Below are 2,098 nucleotides of genomic sequence, written 5' to 3' on the forward strand. Positions count from 1 at the left end.
CGGACCGGCGCCGGCTCTCGTTGAACGGACACTCCTCCCACTCGTCCCGGCGGGAGTCGTAGCGCAGCAGCCGGTAGAAGAGCGAGCCTCCGGACACAAACAGCTCCCCGCCGCACGACGTCGCCTCGTGCGCAACCGCGAACGAGCCTTTGGGGAGGGGGGCCACCGGAGACCACCTGTCCGCGCGCGGGTCGTAGCGCTCCACCGTGAACAGACACTCCCCCCCGACGGCGTACAGGTACCCGTCCATGGAGACCAGTCTGAGCTGGCAGCGGGGCTGGCTCAGCGGGCGGATCTGGCTCCAGGCTCCGGTCAGCGGGTTGTAGCAGAAGACCCGGTCCGAGGCTTTGTGCGCCCTCATCCCTCCCGCCACGAACAGGTAGTTGTACATAGTACACATCCCGGAGCCTTTGGCCGGGATCTGCTCCGGGAGGCTGGTCAGCAGCTCCCACTGCCGGCGCTCCGGGTGGAGGTAGAACACCCGCCGGGGGTGGGCGTCCTCCGGGCCGGGCTGCAGCGGGCTCTGCGGCCGGCTGCTCTCCCGGCTGCCCCCGCGGTCCAACACCTCGCTGCTCTCGGCCACCGCCAGCACCTTCCTGCCCTCCATCCTCCGGGCCAGGATGAGCTCCCGCTCCCCCGCCGTCAGCCGGCCGTACACCCCGGGGGTCCGCAGCACCTGCAGGTAGTTGTGGCTCATGTAGCGGTAGACCCGGTCCCGGTCGCCCTCCGCGCCGCCGCTCTTGGCTGCGCTCAGCAGCTCGTAGCAGTTCTCTGCGCTGATCTGCGGCGGTTCTGCAGCTGCGGATCCGAGCTGTGAACAAAGACCCCCGGAAGATCTGTCGGACTCCGAACCCTCACTGGCCTCCATCTGTTGCGGATTGGTTGCGGATCAGATCGATCCTGGTTCTGTCTGAGACAATTATGCGTCTGCAGATCCAGACCACAATGAACGCCCCTTCCTCCCCTCCTTTATTCTCTCTGTTGCTTCAAGTTTTCCTTCCTCCTCGTAGACCAGATCCTCCTCTTAAACCAGAACTCGTGTCATAAACGTCCCTTCCGGGTCCTCCATCCTCCGCTCCACCAGCGGGGCGCGGCGGCTGATGAAGCCGGGATTCACCGCCTGCCGTGTGGGGAAGTTCGCTGCGTCCTCCCGCTGCAGAGCCCGGAGGTGTCTGCGGACACAAAGGCGCTTAGTGGCCGCCGGACCCTCCTCCTCTCTGGGCTCCGTGCTGGAGCCGACGCCCCTCTGACTCTGCAGGACTCAGCAGGAACAACGAGTCTCTGCAGAACCGGAACCAGAACCCTCAGAGGTTCTGGAAGCATTAAAGGAGCATTGTGAATAAAATAAAGTATATGAATGGATTATAATGTGTTCATCACTTTAATCATCAATAACAATACATCATTTATTATTGATTATATATTTGTTTCTCTCAGAAGTGTTTTTATTGGAGATGTAGGTACAAATATATATAAATATATATTATCCACAAACAACAAATATCTTCTTATTCTACATTTAGGGAAAGACAAACAAACAAACAAACAAACCAACAACAGAAGATATAAAAGTATATATCATAAAGTAACAGAAAGTGCAGTATCTGAGTAAAAGTACTTAGTTACATTCTACCACCTGCTGTACTTTCCTTCATTAAATGTTAATCAGGGCGGCAGTGACTCAGGAGGTTTCAGGTTCGATTCCCTCCTGCTGCAGGTTGAAGTGCCCTTGAGCAAAATACTAAATTGTTAGTAAATGAACAGAATAACAAACAGATAACAACAAATACAATAAAACAAACAATTTAAATAAACAAAATGATTCATATTTTATTGAATCAGAAACAATTTCAATTAATAATTTATCAAATCAGATATAATAACTATAATAAAAACTTCATAAAAACTCTCTGAGACAAACACATGAATTTATTAACAAACGGCTCCACCTGGTGTCCAAACCTCACAATCACACCCAGTACTACAGGAGCTTAAGACCAGTATATATAGTAAAGTTACAGCAGTTATATAGTAAAGTTACAGCAGTATATACAGTAAAGTTACAGCAGTATATATAGTAAAGTTACAGCAGTATATA

General features: G+C 52.2%; 1 protein-coding gene across 1 annotated transcript in view; it reads right to left on the reverse strand.

The window, feature by feature from the left end:
• LOC118340569 (kelch repeat and BTB domain-containing protein 11-like) overlaps positions 1–1,221 on the reverse strand; it is a 2,568-nt gene extending 1,347 nt beyond the window's left edge. Inside the window, exon 1 of the mRNA XM_035678624.1 lies at positions 3–1,221. Within this exon, the coding sequence (XP_035534517.1) occupies positions 3–868 (866 nt within the window). The 5' untranslated portion in view covers positions 869–1,221. The remainder of the gene's footprint in view (positions 1–2) is intronic.
• Between the last annotated feature and the right edge of the window lie 877 nt (positions 1,222–2,098).

This window comes from Morone saxatilis, unplaced genomic scaffold, assembly GCF_004916995.1.
Source record: "Morone saxatilis isolate NCDOM2014 unplaced genomic scaffold, NCSU_SB_2.0 Contig7, whole genome shotgun sequence".
NCBI lineage: Eukaryota > Metazoa > Chordata > Actinopteri > Moronidae > Morone > Morone saxatilis.